The following is a 16,978-nucleotide window of genomic DNA, read 5'->3' on the forward strand; positions in this document are numbered from 1 at the left end:
ACGCAGAGCTCGGCCTTCAGCCATCTAGTCTGTCGGGGCTAATAGCTACCTATATTCGCCAGTTCATCATTTGTAAGTAGGTATAGTACAGTCATTATATCCAAAAAACCGACCCTACCCGTGAATAATTAGTTCTTGGATTTTTTTTTCGTAGGTCCCTCGGGGGGGTCACTGGGAGTGTAAATTCAAAAAGTAGGCTTAATCAGGCTCCTGCGTATATTCGAAAAATGGTTTTTTTCCAAAGAAACGGTTTTTCTTCAATAACTCGGCCATTTTTGATTTTACAGTAAAACCGTAAGGACAAAAACTGTAGGAAATTTGATTATCTACAAGTTAGTCCAGTCATTATATCCAAAAAACCGACCTTTCCCATGAATAATCAGTTCTTGGATTTTTTTTTCGTACGTCCCTCGGGGGAATCACTGGGAGTGTAAATGCAAAAAGTAGACTGAATCAGGGTCCTGTGTATATTCGAAAAACGGTTTTTCTTGAATAACTCGGTCATTTTTGATTTTACAGTAAAACCGTGAGGACAAAAATTGTTCAGAATTTGATTCTCTACTCCCCCTCTCCCTTCATTTATGCCGTAAAGCGTGGAACATAGGAGATAATGATAATATTTTGAATTTGTCGCGTTTTTCAGGTTTAATTTCTAAAATATCGATTTTGGGGGAAAGAAGTTGGGAACCAAAATTGTTCAGAATTTGATTCTCTACAAGTTTAGTCCTCTTCATTTATGTCGTAAAGTTGAAAATAAACGAGATGTTGAAAATATTTTGAATTTGTCGCTTTATTCAAATTTTATTTCCAAACTATGGATCCTAGAAGAAAAATTGTGAGGACCAAACTTGTAGAGAATCAAATTTTCTAAAATTTTTGTCCTCGTGGTTTTACTGTAAAATCAAAAATGACCGAGTTATTTAAGAAAAACCGTTTTTGGAATATACACAGGACCCTGATTCAGTCTACTTTTTGAATTTACACTCCCAGTGATTCCCCCGAGGGACGTACAAAAAAAAATCCAAGAACTGATTATTCACGGGAAGGGTCGGTTTTTTTGATATAATGACTGGACTAACTTGTAGAGAATCAAATTTCCTACAGTTTTTGTCCTTACGGTTTTACTTTAAAATCAAAAATGGCCGAGTTATTGAAGAAAAACCGTTTTTTTTGGAAAAAAACCATTTTTTGAATATACGCAGGAGCCTGATTAAGCCTACTTTTTGAATTTACACTCCCAGTGACCCCCCCGAGGGACCTACGAAAAAAAAATCCAAGAACTAATTATTCACGGGTCAAAATCTATAATGACTGTACTAGTAGTAATTACTGCCACATAAAAATGTTAGCGTCGCGTAGACTGAATAATGAAATGCAATCAGACGCATATGATTGTTGTTCGATTTGTTGCTAACAACGTACTATTTAGCCTAGGGCCATGTGCGTCCTGCTTAAGTCGCATCGAAGGTAATCGAGTCAATAACTTTTTTAGTGGGAGTTAAAGTTATGAGTCTTTACTGTGGACCTTCAAACCCTCATGGACATGTTAAAAACTTCTACTTCTTTTTAAGAAGCTATATGGGAAAATGTCAAATGTCCCATATCGTGAACACATCCACATATTATCCACAGAAAAGACGCCGGTATTCCGGAACGATGAGCTTAATTAAAAGGTCCCAGTCTCAGGAGCTAATATCCACATAAACAGAACTTTGTGGACAAACTAAATGCCCGGGTAATCTTTATAAATAATAGTTTTAGTTTTTTTTGTCACTAAAATGTGTAAAATAAAATAAATTATTTAAAAAATTAAAAACACGACTGCTGAATTTTAAAGCGAACTGAAAAGCTAAAAATAATATTAATATGTTAGTTACATAAGGGGTCATGCACATTTATGACCGTGACTGTAGGTAGGTAGGTACGTGTGCATTTAGTTTCGATTGCAGTCGGGGGACCTTTTAAATGAAATAATGCAGTAGGTAAATGAAGGTCCCCCGACTGTAATCGAAACTAAATGCACACGTACGTACCTACCTACAGTCAGGGTCATAAATGTGCATGACCCCTTATGTAACTAACATATTAATATTATTTTTAGCTTTTCAGTTCGCTTTAAAATTCAGCAGTCGTGTTTTTAATTTTTTAAATAATTTTTTTTTTTTATTTCCAGTAACGCCAATCATTCCATCCACCCCCATCTATGTGTGTACAAATTGCTGTTTTCTTTCATATTCATCATTGACTTCAAACTTCAGGCGGCAAAAGCTGGCGAAATAGACAGCTTGTTCCATAATGCAGTAAGGCATTAACCCTTTATAAGGCATAAGAGTGTCAGGAATTATGCAAAATTGAACTCTATAACTTTGAAATAAAGTTCAAAATCAGGTGGGAAATATTTTCCCTCTGCCTTATAAAGGCTTAAAATGAAACAGACCATCAATATTCTCTTGCCCTTCTCCCTTGTCGGCGCAGCATGTCTTTCTCTTCCATACCTCTCTGTCGTTCGTCATCTCGGCATTCACTTGCGTCCGTTTCACATCAACTCTCACACAATCCATCCACCTTTTCCTCGTACCTCCCTCCACATTAATTCGTAATACCTTTCTCGTCACATGACTTTCATCCCTCCGCATCACACGTACCGTGCTAAGCGATGAAACAGATACTCACAGGAAATCAATTTTAAAATATTTAAACAAAACTCGTTTCACTTACCGTCTTATCTATTCCAGAAAGTACCAGTGTCGTGCGTGAAGACAGGCGTGAAGCATCTCCACCACGCGGCGCAGTCATACGACATCGGAGTTTACTTTGAGGCCAACGGACACGGCACTGTTCTATACAGCGATAAGGCTAAGACTACGATACGACGCATCGCTCAAGAAGGGTTAGTCCAACTAATCTTTTCATCATACTTATAAGCCAACAGGAGTGGTCATTTCTCCATACAAACGTACTCGACTGGGTTTCGGTGGGTTTTGATTCTAGAGCAATGATTTTTTCAACACATTAATATTTTCAATATCTATGTCGCACCGTTTTGCTTTTTATAGATATTCTTGTTTTTTAAGGCGCTAGAGTTCAAAAATGGCCAAAATGGCCTAATTGACTATGTCGCAATGAGAGGCGTAGTATTCAAAACTGATATCAATTAGCCAAAAAAGCAAAACGGTCCGACACAGATAATTTCATAATCATTTAGATTTCCAAGTTTAGTTAGGATTGGTTTAGTTTTGGAGGAGGAAACAGTCGAGTAAGAAACCTCGATTTATGAGATTTTTACGTAGGATTTTTCGCCTTATCCTTATCACACTAGTTTTAGGATCCGCTTCTGTTAGCGTGACGGGTAAAACCTAAAATATATAAAACTCAGCTCCTGTTTCGTCTTATTATTCCCATCGGTACACAAACCTCCATAAGGTTTTGTTTTTCCAACCCTACACAACATAAAAACTAGTTTGATGTATTCAAAAGGTACTTAAATACAAAATACAGTGAGTAGCGGCCCCCTTTTTCTAAATATATTTCGTTAAATTTAAATAATCACGAATGAGTGGCGCTAGTGTGCACGTTGATACGCTCTTAATCTACATGAATGTGCCCCACGCCGACATGTTGTACCTATAGATGGCGCTCAGGTGGCTATATTTATTATGTCTGCACATTTTAGCTGTGAGCATATCAAAACTATCATTTTACTGCAATTTAACTGTAACTTGAAAACGTACATTATGACTTGCTTGGCCGCTGTCACAAACACAACACATAATAAAGGCATTTTAGGCATGTAAAGTTTAACGCCATCTGGTGATGCCTTTGAAAGGTATAAAATTAAGTCTCATTTCACACAGTTTTGTATACTGACTCCATACTGATATTAAAATTAACCTTGTAATACTTTTTACAGTGAACCAGAACAACGGAAAGCAGCTCAACTACTCTTAAACTTCATTGACATGACCAACGAGACGGTCGGTGACGCCATTTCTGACCTCTTCCTTGTAGAAACAGTCCTCTGCGCAAGGGGGCAGAACGTCAAAGAATGGATGGAAGCTTATACGGACCTCCCGTGTCGGCAACTGAAGGTCACAGTGCAGGTGAGTCCTTATGTCTATAGTAGAGATGCCCCGAATAATGAATTTGGCCGAATACCGAATATTCGGCCGCCTCGGCCAAATACCGAATATTCGGCGACCGAATATTCGGCATGACATGCGAACATTTTAAGTCACAATTATTGTTAAAGTTATTTTATTACAATGTCATGTAAAATTTCAGGACCGCAACGCGATATCAACAGCGGACGCGGAGCGGCGCTGCACGGCGCCCGAAGGCCTCCAGAGCCGGATCGATGAACTGGTGGCTGCCTACAAGAGTGGGAGGTCCTTCGTGCGACCTTCCGGTACTGAGGACGTCGTCCGGGTGTATGCTGAGGCGGATACACAAGAGGTAAATAGTTATTTGTTTGCGGACGCCGAGCGGCGCTGCTCGGCGCCCGAAGGCCTGCAGAGCCGCATCGACGAACTGGTGGCTGCCTACAAGAGTGGGAGGTCCTTCGTGCGACCTTCCGGTACTGAGGACGTCGTCCGGGTGTATGCTGAGGCGGATACACAAGAGGTAAAATATCTATCTGTCAACTGGCTTTATCTCAACGAGCAAAGTTACTGCTCGGCCGCGACATTACTGAATGGCGACGGCGGTGGTGGCAACCATTTATTCCTTGCTTAGTGTGTGTACAAAAGGTCTTATGCGACCATAGGTAGGAGCTAGACACAGGGATCGGACTTTTAGTTCTATAATTATAATAACGAACTACTAATTACTATTAATATACATATTATCACACGAGACAAGAGATTATTAGTGCTTACTAACACTTGTATCTGAAATGAGAGGAGACCTGTACACAGCCGTGCAATGAAATCCCCTACAGACACTCTACGATTATTTAAACTTTATCGTTCATAAGAGTGTCATAAATTAAGCAAAACAGACCCTATTACTTTGAAATAAAGTTCAAGGCTTGACGTATTCAGGCGTGGCTCACTCCGCGATTTCGTCGCGTCGCTACAAGCACATGCAGCCCACACCAGTTTTGGTGTCTAGGAGTAGTAGTTGCCGCACACCGCTATGGAACAGACGCCTGCTCGGTGCTTGCGCTTGCGCTTATATCTCTCATAATAGAACTCAGTGAACTGTCTGTACCTAGTATTATTATTTATCCTGTGACGTAGCCTAAACAGCCTATCTAATTTTCTTTAAACCGATACCTAACCATTTTTTTCTTTTTCAGAACGCAGATAAATTAGCGGCACAAGTGTCACAGGCAGTGTTCGACCTGGCTGGCGGCGTGGGCGACCGGCCGCTCGCTTAAACTGACAAACATACACTCCATACATAGGCAGCTTCTACCGACTTCAACCCCAGGGATCTACATTTGCCGGTATCGTCTTGGGTCGTCCCATTCGTTTTTCGTCAAGTTCTTAAATTAGTCCTATTCTGCTTTCGTCACCCATTCTACATTAGTCTCAATCGTCGGTGGCTTTCAATGTAGAATGAGTGACGAAAGCAGAATAGGACTAATTTAAGAACTTGACGAAAAACGAATGGGACGACTCAAGACGATACCCATTTGCCAGCGAAAAAACGACCTTGAGGTTTTAAATATAGAATTGAATTTTGATTGGCATTTTTAACGCGTTGTCGCGTCCGTGGGGATCACAAGGTTAAAATTGAAGTCTCCCACTGCTTTGATAGATCCCGGGAGTAATAGGCATTTTTTTTTTATTTAGCTCCGCATGCAAGTCGGGTATCTTAGACATTGTACAGGGCTTTTATTGGATGTAATAAATTGAGGAGTTATTTACTAGTAAAAAATATGAAGAGCATACAAATATTTCGTCTTTCTGTTAAATTACAATAGCTGAGGATAAAAAAATACGATCTAATCCAGTGGTTCTCAACCGCTGGGCCGAAGCCTGAAGTGGCTTGGTGACTTTATATACAGTAACACCTTTTGTTGGTGTTATTGCTTGGTAGTCCCTGGCAATATTTTTCCTTCGATTGGTCCCTTATGAGGACTGAAAAGTTAAGAACTACTGATCAGTAGAGTTAGACCAAGCTAAGGTGTTGTTGGTAGCGATTTTGATAGTCCAGACTGTGCAAGTGTTATTTTAAACGTCAAACTTCTACGACGTTTAAAATAACACTTGCACCAGTATGGGCTATCGAAATCGCTGGCGACTTAGGTTAGTCTCACTCAAGTAGGTAATGTATGCTTTGTGATGCCCTATTGTGACATAATAGAGTGATAATTGCTGAGTTTAAATACAATAAATTAATAACCCGTAATATTGATATGAAACTAGTGTCATTCTATGGAACTTACTATGTAAACTAACCGCCATATTGGAATTGTCTCTGAATGATGAATTTACTAGTGACTTTTGTTTACATAGCTAGCAAGTTCCACAGAATTACACTTTATGTAGATTTGCAGAAGATATATTATGTCATCATACATATAATTGTGAGAGAAATATATTTACTTTTACAAGAATAGAAAGAAAATGTATATGTACTAAATATTGAAAGACAGATATTTCTGCTCAGTAATCTAGCGGTAAGGAAAGAAATAAGGAAAGAAGTCATGTAATGGCTTGTATCGTGACAAATATGCTAAGTATTAAGTGTATGGAATGATAAATAATTATATTACAGGATACTTTAATTTTAGAAGTGACATCTACGCTCAAATGGCTTCTTGTTCTTAAGCCAGTTGAGGGTAGATGAAAACATTACATGATCAAATAATGTAGTTTATAGTCAGGTCGTTCAGTGACAGATCCAGGTGGTTTTGTATTTGGTTGGTTAATCAATAAATGTTAAAACTACCCGAAAATGTACAAATTATTTGTTCACTTTTATTTAAATACCTAAAGATACAGAGTATAGATAGACACCCATTTTGTGATTGGGGGTGCAATTTTTAAAAATGGAGATTAGCAGTCTTAATTTTGTCTTTTTTACAGATTAATCACAATTCAAAGCCTGACCAGTAATATATGATCATTGTCAAGAGGGCGCTTTTATTCTCATGTATAGGGTGACAGTTCAGTTATATGGGGCTATTCATAAATTACGTCATTTCAAATTAGGGGGGGGGGGGGTCTGGATATCGGATGATGGTAGCATGACTTAGGAGGAAACGGACACCCATTTTGTGATTCGGGGTGCAATTTTTAAAAATGGAGATTAGCAGTCTTAATTTTGTCTTTTTAACAGATTAATCACAATTCAAAGCCTGACCAGTAATATATGATCATTGTCAAGAGGGCGCTTTTATTCTCATGTATAGGGTGACAGTTCAGTTATTTTTGTATGATTTTAGGGGGGGGGGGGTCAAAAATCGATGACGTAATTTATGGACAGCTTAATATTTTTGTAGTGACGAACCACTTATGTAATCAATTTTATTAACACAGACCCACTTCATAGTAGAAATTACCTTTTTTATTGCATGTATAATATATTTTTGTAATCTAAAGAGCTAATTTGACAGTTCTTATCGAAATAAAAGCGATAGGGATCGTGCGCGTTGGAGGGTCTGCCATCTTGTGGCTTGAATCGGAATCATATGTGCACATGTACATTGCCAAAGCAAGTGCTACCATCTACCGTTCTCGTCGGTGCGTTTCCTTGTGCATAGTAGGTTCTGCCATCTTGTGGGCTACATCGGAAGCAGAAACGACACATTTACGCCTCGCCCCAAAAATCTGACGGCTCCTTTGCTGCCCCCTATAGTTCATGCACGGGGGGGGGGGGGGGGGTTATATCTTTAAAACTTTTAATGATTGTTAGGACTCCGTGTAAATTGTCAAAATCGTTTTAGACTTTTTAGAGATATAATCACAATACTGTAATCACTGCCTTTATCTAGTTATCTATAAGAGGACACTTCATTGTGGTTCGAATTTAAGGAAAAGTCTAATAGCGCAGTGCTGCCTGAATTTCGTAGGTAGATATTATCACTGTTTTTGTTAAAAATAATTAGGTAATCTATTTGGGTTGTAGAACATAATTAGAAAATACAGTTTTAGCGCTTCTAAAGCAGTGTAGAAAATTTGTGAAAAAAATATATGTCAAAATATGCCTCTGACTCTGAGATTGTTTAATGCAGGGTACATTAAGGAAATAAAAACCTATTGTATCCTTAGAGGATATAACCAACGGAGACGCCATATCTATAATTTTCGGTACAAAATAGTCTGCCGTTTTTTGCGGGGGAGGGGCACATCAAATGTATAGGAACGTCATGTCAGATAAACGTCAGTCCATACATGTGTTTGACATATGATTGACCATTGGCCGCCTTTTTTCGACAGAGGGGAACGCCTGTTAATGACATGAATGACCGTTGGTTATATTCTCTAAGATTGTATCATTTTGGTTAATTTTTATTGACACATTGAAGTGCCATGGCAATTATGGAAACTTTATATTTTAATAAATAAGTTATAATACGACGCATAATACATTTTTGACGATCTGTAATTTTGTATGTTTACTTATTTAGTCAGTATTTTTATAATTTATAAATATGTATCATAATATTATGATATGTGGTTGTATACATTTGAGATTAAGGACCAACTTTCATTTAAAATATTTTTAAAGTACACAATTCTATTCTTTATATATGTAATAAATGGGGCGACTTGAGATCAAAAAATGTAGAAATTGTTAACTGACAAAAAAATTCAAGTGACCCCTCATTACATATTAAATATAATTTTTATAGTCAAACTATTTTTTAGAGCCTGATTTGATAGCTAAAGAAACGTTCTGAGCTTAAATAATAAATACATTAGCATTACTTATACCTTGGTTTATCAAATCACGGACTATTTCCTTATTTAAATTGTGCGCCACAAAACAAAAACGAGTAATGAATCTAAACCGTCAGTGGACCATTTGTGACGTTCCACAGTGCCGCAATAATATTGGAGCGGAGTTAATAAAAGCGTAAGCGCCAACCGCCATAAGGTACCTTGACCCGTGGGACGTCACATTTTGTTGTAGTTATGTCTGTAATTTAAAACTACACCTAGTTGTTCGTCATATTATGTATGAATCCTGGATTTGAATGAAAGCTTTATCGCTGTAAAAAGTACGTATTGTATTTTATTTTGTGATATAGGTATTACGTGATTCCAAATTGCATTTTGAGTCAACGAATCATTTGTGTCATTGAGCGTATTTCGAAATACTCAGTCTTTTAAGTCTTAAATTTTAACTGTGTACTCTTAAGCTCCATGCTGGTTATAAGACGTTGAAAATGAACTACGGTGGAGGGTACGCCCTATATTAGTGTCATGAAAAGGGCATTAGAATTGATGATCTTAAAAGTTTTAGGCTCCGAAAAACTTTGGGTCGTTAATTTTTTTTTGTCCTAAAATTCCTAAAAACAAACATAGCTACATAGTTTGAAGACAAAACTACTTTCTTTGCTGTACTCTAATAATATTTTCGCACTAAGTATGTATATCTTACAAAACAAATCTTTCCTTATCATAGCTATCATTGATAAATATTACGTGATCTAATGTACATCTTCATGGGAAAAACCTCGAACTTATCTTAGAATTGATATTGATGTATCTAAATCTTTATTTAGAAGTACCTACGAGTAGATACATATTTGACTGAAAATTTAACGATAACTACGAGTATCATTCAAAATTATTAATACAATACAAAAGTCTTGAGAGTATACATATTGTAATGTCCCTGGAATTGCAGGCGTCCTTAGGCTACGCTGACCACTTACGGCACTTACCACCAGGCAAACCATTTGCTTGATGACGTGGTATTAAAAAACGACACTAAAATTTATTTTTAGTGTTCCGTACAAAACTTTGTTCACGGAACACTTATGGGATCACTTCGGTCTTGCAAATCAGTTATTTTTATTCATGTAATTTCTAATTTTCTATATGTAAATTGTAAATTTCTAAATCAAACTGATGAAAATGACGCCGGGATAGTTTATTTATAAAAAAATTCCTAGGTCCTGGCGCTCCTTGTAATTATGTTTTTAGTCAAATATCGTCAAGCATTGTAATGTTAATAAAATCAATTAAAAAGTACCTTTATTGGAGTTCCAACTTAAAAGTAGTACAAATTATTGGTTAAATCATATTATCATTGTTCTTAGGTGCTCTAAAATATGCCTTAGACACAAAAATGGTCAATCATAAATTAATTTAAAATTACGATTAGCGATCCACTTAATATTTGGTTACATTTTTAACAAATAAATATATTTTACTATCAAAACAAATTGTATATTTACATTCGCTTATACTTCTGCTTATTAATTCTATAGTAGATCTTTAATTCGTGTGTGCAATCGTGTGTTCGTAAAGGGGCCCACTGATTAACAGTCCATCGGACGGTATATCGGCCTGTCAGTTCTTCGGAACTATCAAAATGTTGTTCTAACGCCGACCACTGACTAACAGGCCGCCGGACGATATCGGCCTGTCAGTTAGAACAAAAATTTGACAGCTCCGAACAACTGACCGGCCGATACCGTCCGGCGGACTGTTAGTCAGTGGTCGGCTTAACTGACAGGCCGATACGTCCGGCGGACTGTTAATCAGTGGGCCCCTGTAGAGTCGTTTGGAGCGAGGTCCTCATGAATGTGTGTGTAGAAAAATATAATTTTAGTTCTTCTAGAGTTTTGAAGTAGGTATCTAAAGCCTACATTTTTGATGCATTATTAACATATATGATTCCTAGTATCAAAAGTGGCTTAACAAGGCTTAACGTAGTCCAGGCAAAATAAAAAAGTCAGTTGGTTTTAAACATATTCGCCTTTATAATATATAAAGTACTGACCGAATTATTATTAGAAATAGGCTACCGGCTTAATAAATATGGCGAATCATTTTAGAATTCCTTCAATATGTTTATCTAATTTTCAATAACAAGTTAGTTTTGAGGAACTAACTTAGTTTTTCGTAAAATCTGTTTGGTAGTGCAATAAAATTTGTGTAATATTATGGAATACAATAATTGGAGACTGTTTGTTGTCTTGCTCCTTGCGATTGTTTACTTTATTATTATGCTACTGTTATTTTTTAATAAATCAACAATTACTATTTCTGTGTATTATTTGAAATTGAAATTTTAATTCACAAATAATTAAGTAAATATAAAACATTAAATTAGCTTAGTGTATTATTTTGTAATCTCTAGTAATATTCGGCGGATTCACTCTTAAGTTCATATTTTGTTTATATAATACATATATGAATGTCAGAAATTATGCAAAATTTAATCCTACTTTGAAATAAACTTCAAAATCATGTGGGAAATATATTCCCTCCTGTCTTATAAAGGCTCAATACTTGCCGGGGTGTCTTAAACATAGCACTAAATAAGAGACATTTTTAACAACATTATATTTTATTTAACAAAAACGTCAATTCAATACAATACTATGTCCGAGAAACCATTACAAAACGAGACTTAGGTCTAAGTGAAACCTACAAACTTAACTTAGAACTTAAAAGTAAAATTCTTTCACAGTAATATTTAATTAAAACTGCATATTTTAGAGATCAGGTAACAATTTGTATTTACTGTATTATTACTGATTTCATTTTAAAGACATCTGCATTTCTTGGAGATAAATAAGCTATAAAATATCAAAGTAGCCCCTATTTTCAGATACCTACATGCATTTTTTTTTTCAAGTGTGCAGTACACACGGGTGAACTATGCAAGCGATAGAACAAGAAAAATATATCAGTTAACGAATTAAGACTACTCAGAGTAGATGGAATTACTGGGTTACTGGGGAATATAGATTATTTTATTTTATAGGGGATAGATATCATTTAAAATGATAATATGAGTAAAACCTCCAATACTTTAACAGACTTAATATTATCGGTTTTAGAAGAAATTGGAACTGTTACAGTCACCCCTTTTATGTAATGGTACTCTACATGTCTTAAAAATCATCTGAAATTATAGCTTTCTGTTATTTTACACATGTTAAACTTAATGTTAAACACAGATTTTGGAATGTATACCATTTAACCCTTCACCAGGCTAAGGGACATAGATTTCCCACATACAGCACTTCAATAAATGTGTTCTATTTTCGATGTGTAAGACTTGACATTCGATTGTCATTTTTGAAATGTCAGCATGGTAGAGGGTTAAAATGTTTTGGTGTTATTAGTTTACTACATAAAGTAACGACGTTAAACAGTCTGCCATATTACGTACTAAAAGTTGTAAGACTAATATTGAAAAATACTTCACTTCACAAACCTAGATACATATACCAGCCGTCAATGAAAACTGGTCACGTATAAGTATCCGGTTTTCCATACAAAATCAATCCATTTTATTTCTATTGTAGTAAGATTGTGATTGATTGTCTTGAAAGTTCTTTCACCCCTCCTTGAGAGTGATGCTAATATTAAACTAATATAACTGACGTATTTTATTTTCACGTATTTTAGGTGAACATGTAGGAAGGTCATACTGAAATGACTATGGGATCAACCCCAAAATCGCGAACAAAAAATAGCTAAGTTCATATACGAATCGCCGAAATGTATTAAACACTGATTTTGTAATTTGGCCTACAGTAAATGTTGTTAAGTATGGTCAGATAACAAAATCAGACCAGTATATCCTGATGTACAATAGCAATGTAGATTAACCTAAAGCTAAGTAAAATACTTAATAAGCCTTCCAAAGATTAAGAAATAGCCTTAGATTCAGTGGTGTAGCTAATCACATATTAAACATATGAAAAATCTTGTTTACCCTTTGTAAGGCAGCGGGAATATATTTCCCACTTGCTCTTGAACTTTGTTTTAAACCGATAGGGTTCAATTTTGCATAATTTCTGAACCCTTATACGTTATAAAGGGTTAAACTCAGCTTATATAACTATATTCCAGATAAGTACCCTCGTAAGGCCCACCATACAAAATTTTACTATATTGACTACCAAATCATACTTTTATGTTTCTGTGACTGTCATGTTATTACCTAGATTCTATACCATAAAAAACAGAACTTATTGTTTGTCACGTGTTGTGTTGGCTTACGAGGGTCACGCCCAAAGTATTTGGATACATATACACCGTGTTTTTTTTGTTTTCCGTTAATTACAAGGGTGCATTCCTGAGCTTAAATCAAGTAACTTTCTCAAAGACACCGATATTCTAATTAACTCCATTTCGGAGATAATCAATATTTTATTTTTTTCCTATAAGGCCTCTACAAGCGTGTACACTTGCCTTAGGGCCGGTTTACATATTGATTAGTGTTTAGAATGAGTTCATACATTTGCTACTAAACTTAAGTACAATCTCGGTCGATCGATGTTCGAAATGACATTGATATGTCACAGATTTCAATTGTTTGGTTGAGTTAAATGTAATGCCCGTCTTACAACAACGCTACATGCTACATTTAATTACTTTTTAAACTTATTTTTTTATTTTTAAAGCAAAAAAAAATTTTTTTTTGAAAATTAACTATGCCATTTTGTTCTCTTAAACGTACTTAACCATACCCCACAAAACACGGTGTATAACGTGCGTTATTATCGCTTTTAGTTCCTCCACCATACACTCCACACAAGTTTTTAGCTACACCACTGATTTGATTAGTATCACTTAATGTTAGTGGTCGCAATACCCTGATACTTAACTATAAAGTTAAATATGACACAATTAACTAGGTACATTACTATATCATTATAATCATTAGTCTAATCTAACATTCGTAAAAGTATCTTTAATTTATTGCAGAAGAGAATACGTTTTAGGTCACATAATAAAAAAAAAAATGGATGAACGTATTTGATTTACGTACTTAATTATTGTGGTAGGTACATATTTTCGTACACGGCGGGAACAAGATAATAACTGCCAGGAAAAAATTGAAGAAAATTGAACCTTATGCAATTTTATTTTAAATTCATATTTCTTCAAGAGAATATCTCGAGTTATCAACTTCATCCCGCCGTATGCCGCCGGGTACGTATTTAATATTCATTAAATTGCTCAATCAATCTGATGATTGTATTGGTAAAATTCAACTAAAACCATATTTTTTTGTATATTTAAAATATTTTTAAGGTCTGCTTGGTAAAACAATAATAAATATAAGAAATTGATTTAAAAAAAAACCTGAAAGATATAACAAAAAATAAATGCCAAAAATGATTAAGATTATAGAATTTTGTTCCAAATAATTTTATTATAAATAATATGCATTTAAGCCTAATATAATTGACCTTTTTTATGTGCGTTTTGACTTTATAGGGTAATTCGCCAGTAACTGGCCACTTTTAGTAATTAGCCACCCTAAACTAAAAATGAATTTATTCACCTATAAACAGAATTCATCAAAGTGGCCAGTTACTGGCGAATTACCCTATGTGACTTCATATTAGACTCAATATCTAAAAGTATGACAGAAAATTCATGGAGATCAATAGGACTGAATGATTATACTTAGTGGTAACATCTAGGTTCTAGACTCTACATTAGAGTCTTTCTCAGCCAAAAGGTACTTTGTCAGTTACCTTTTGCCTGATGTCACATTAACATTAAAATCATTTAACGAGTGACGGTGACTGATAATAATCTTAAACTTAGTGCCCTTAAATCCCTAGTATGAAATGACAAAGAATATAAGATCAGACTGGCAATTAAGATTGCAAATCGTCATACAAAGTTGTTTCTTCAAAAATAGCTTGTAGATGGGGCATTTTTAGAGAAGACTTACCCCCATATAATTTTGAATGGTGATTTCTTTATTTTGTGTAACAATAAGTACACAATTACTAAAAGAGTAACGGAATGATAAAGAAATTAATGGGTTAAGGTGTTTTGGCAGGGGCAGCTAGATCTTTACCCGTTGGGCAAAAGGGGCTATGGCCCAGGAGTGGCAGTGGCCAAATATTGTGGTCAGTTTTGGACAACTATTGGGTGGCTAACTTTCAAATACCACGGGGTGCCAAATATTCAATATTACATGCCTTTGTGTTTTGGAATAATGCAACTTTGTATAGAGATCAGTCACTTTTATTTCACATCCATTCTGACAGCTGGGTTGAAATAATGTATTTTCTGTTGATTTGCAGTCATTAGACATTAAAATCAAGGCACTAAAATATTTGAACTATTTGTTTTGACAGTCATAGTAAATTTAGAATGCAGATTACTTTCTGAGTTTGCATGGATAATAATGATTTATAATAATTTTTAAACTCCTTTCATAAAAGAAATCAACATTAAACAAAATTACTGTATTAGTGCTTGAGAGGAGGCCTGTGCCCAGCAGTGGGACATATATAAAATTATTATTATTATACTGTATTAGATATTACATGGATAGCATGGATACTTTTGAAAAGTCTTGACTGTCATTTTAGTTAAACATTTTTACGTATAATCCATTTTTGTCACAATATTTGGAAATAATAAAATATGCTTGTATAAAGACATCTTAGTAATCCCCACACAGATTTGTTAATGTACTAATGTGAATCTATATTTGTATGAAATCATGAAAATAATAACTAAAGAATGTATCATACATACATTAAATTCATCTAAGGTACACATTCCTGGTCAATTATTTCAATTTCATAGCTACCTAATAACTTAATTTGTACCTATGTCAGCTTAGGGCCTAAGTAAGGAGACTGATCACAGAAAAAACAATCCGGCGCTACTGTCTCCGTCAATTCCACTAAGTTAGTGCTCAACTTATTACTTACTTTATAGTAGCTACATCGCCTGGGCCCTATACCTTCTATCAATGTGTCATAAGGCGGTGACAGGACATCGAAAAATGCTGCCGGCATTTCAAGCGCTTGTATCTCGTGATAGTTAGATGCAGTCGGAGTCAGCACACACGTCTCAGAATTTTCCTTACAAACGCGATCCTGTGTAACCTCAGCGAAAAACTTTCGCTTCACGTGTGTCCCGTGTGCAAGTCTAGTTGCCTCGTGCTTAGCGCGTATTGCTATGTCTATAGCGCTCAGTTTTTCAGTCACAGGGTGCTCGGAGAAACTACGAATGTTCACGGCACCGTATATTACCTTCAAAAGACCGTGCATGTGAGGGTGGTCGTGCAACGGCATCTTGAAGCCAGGTTTTAACACGAAAATACTCATATTGACGCAACTATTTTGAAACACTTGGATGTACGTACATGGTGCTTTGCTAGGGTTTTTCCACGTCGCCGGGTCGCATAACCGTCTCTCCAAACCTAGGTCTTCGCTTCTTAATCTGTCCATTATCTTCTTAAGTTTGTTTATGTTGGCAGGGAGGTCGGCCGTAGCCTTCCCGTCGAAGGTTTGCAGGGCGAGCCGGTACGTCGCCACGATTGGCGGCACGCTGACCATATCCATTGTTTTTGCTTCATTTTGCAAATCCATATGAAATTTGCCTATATTGATACACAAGAATTTTGTTCGAGACCGAAATGTAGAAAATAATCTGCACGATAACAAAGCGAAACTGTCAACAAACGTCATTTTTCTATGCCTATTGATTGTTCTGTTCCAAATGATCCAATGCGATTCAGATATTCGGTCCAAATCTAGATTTGTAATAAAACCACTATAAATGGAAAAATATTTAGGGCAAAACAAATAGTATTTTATGTGACCAAATGTTTGTATGAGCAAATTATTATTCATTATTTAAGGTTATCTAAGCATTTCTTAAATTATATTTTTCAAACTACACTGCCATCTTTTGTCGAGTAGACAAACTAAGAAAGATGCGACATCTAGCGCTCACTTCGTCAAACGAGAACTGACCACATTATATCAATTTCCAATAGGTGGCAGTTCAGTAGCTGCAACCAACTGCAACTCAACATAATAAAAGATTTACTACCTACCTATTTCAAATTACTT

The 16,978-nt window shown here is 35.7% G+C and overlaps 2 protein-coding genes across 2 annotated transcripts in view; one reads left to right on the top strand and one right to left on the bottom strand.

The window, feature by feature from the left end:
- LOC134675266 (phosphoacetylglucosamine mutase) overlaps positions 1-11,168 on the top strand; it is a 48,949-nt gene extending 37,781 nt beyond the window's left edge. The window contains exons 9-12 of the mRNA XM_063533486.1: positions 2,736-2,890; positions 3,911-4,100; positions 4,282-4,452; positions 5,297-11,168. Coding sequence (XP_063389556.1) covers positions 2,736-2,890; positions 3,911-4,100; positions 4,282-4,452; positions 5,297-5,377 — 597 coding nt within the window. The 3' untranslated portion in view covers positions 5,378-11,168. The remainder of the gene's footprint in view (positions 1-2,735; positions 2,891-3,910; positions 4,101-4,281; positions 4,453-5,296) is intronic.
- A 90-nt stretch (positions 11,169-11,258) lies between these two features.
- LOC134675215 (2-aminoethanethiol dioxygenase) lies at positions 11,259-16,625 on the bottom strand. The gene has a single exon (XM_063533426.1). It carries the CDS (start codon positions 16,589-16,591, stop codon positions 15,725-15,727), a length of 867 nt encoding a protein of 288 aa, XP_063389496.1. The 5' UTR covers positions 16,592-16,625; the 3' UTR covers positions 11,259-15,724.
- Between the last annotated feature and the right edge of the window lie 353 nt (positions 16,626-16,978).

This window comes from Cydia fagiglandana, chromosome 21 (assembly GCF_963556715.1).
Source record: "Cydia fagiglandana chromosome 21, ilCydFagi1.1, whole genome shotgun sequence".
NCBI lineage: Eukaryota > Metazoa > Arthropoda > Insecta > Lepidoptera > Tortricidae > Cydia > Cydia fagiglandana.

Bases quoted from the DNA above. Each gene is read 5' to 3' on its own strand.
- LOC134675215 (XM_063533426.1), bottom strand. From the start codon at position 16,591: ATGACGTTTGTTGACAGTTTCGCTTTGTTATCGTGCAGATTATTTTCT.